This window comes from Aptenodytes forsteri, unplaced genomic scaffold (assembly GCF_000699145.1).
Source record: "Aptenodytes forsteri isolate BGI_AS27 unplaced genomic scaffold, ASM69914v1 Scaffold114, whole genome shotgun sequence".
In the NCBI taxonomy this organism is placed as follows: Eukaryota; Metazoa; Chordata; class Aves; order Sphenisciformes; family Spheniscidae; genus Aptenodytes; species Aptenodytes forsteri.
The window spans coordinates 5,454,039-5,454,883 of record NW_008795364.1 but is presented as its reverse complement, the minus strand read 5'-3'; the positions used below and the strand labels follow the sequence as shown (position 1 = coordinate 5,454,883).

General features: G+C 38.1%; 1 protein-coding gene across 1 annotated transcript in view; it reads left to right on the top strand.

The window, feature by feature from the left end:
- CLPTM1L (CLPTM1 like) overlaps positions 1-845 on the top strand; it is a 32,984-nt gene that overhangs the window by 23,004 nt on the left and 9,135 nt on the right. Inside the window, exon 11 of the mRNA XM_009280217.1 lies at positions 232-282. Coding sequence (XP_009278492.1) covers positions 232-282 — 51 coding nt within the window. The remainder of the gene's footprint in view (positions 1-231; positions 283-845) is intronic.

The following is an 845-nucleotide window of genomic DNA, read 5'->3' as shown; positions in this document are numbered from 1 at the left end:
GCTGGTGGGGTGGTGTGAGAAGCAGAAAAGGCCTTGACTCTGTGCAAGCACTGCTCAGCAGTAACGAAAACATCCCTGTGTTATCAACACTGTTTCCAGCACAAACCCAAAACACAGCCCCATACTGGCTACTATGAAGAAAATTAACTCTACCCCAGCCAAAACCAGCACAGACAGCAAGTGCTTTTTCCCCCAGTTCTGACTTGATTATACATTTTATATGTATTGCAGTTTGGTACATACAATGACTCTGAAAAGAAAACTGAGGAGTATGATACCCAGGTAAGAGGGAATCCTGTGACTTCTGATCTATAAAGTCTATATATGTGGCCTGCTGATTGACTTGTTTCACTCTTTATTGCTACAAGTGCATTTTCCATTTTCTCATACTTGTCAAGTGGATCATCATTATGTGGATGATCAGATAATGAAGATTCATTCTAATAATTTATGAAAAGAAACAGTGAAAGACTTGTTTGTTAGCTGAATCTGGTTGAAACATTTCTCTGAGAAGCAGAATTGCAAGTGACTTATCTGAAGAGAAATATCTTAAAGGGTCTTCATTCACAAATTTGAAAATTCATGTTTGTACTTATTTATACTGGAGGAATGTTCGTGTGCTTCCTGATTTCTGAAAGGAGTTGAAGAAATCAGGAAGTTAAGCAGAGAGCTACTCTTAGACTCTGATCTTCATGCTGCCTCTTGTTGCTTATGCTCTAAGGTCCTTGGTGGTCTGAAATGAGCATTGGAATTTTCACCACCTTTTATAGAATTGGAAGCATACTGGAAATAATAGTAGACATTTGGAAATAGGAAAAGATTTTTAGGAAAAAATATGTGGCTGG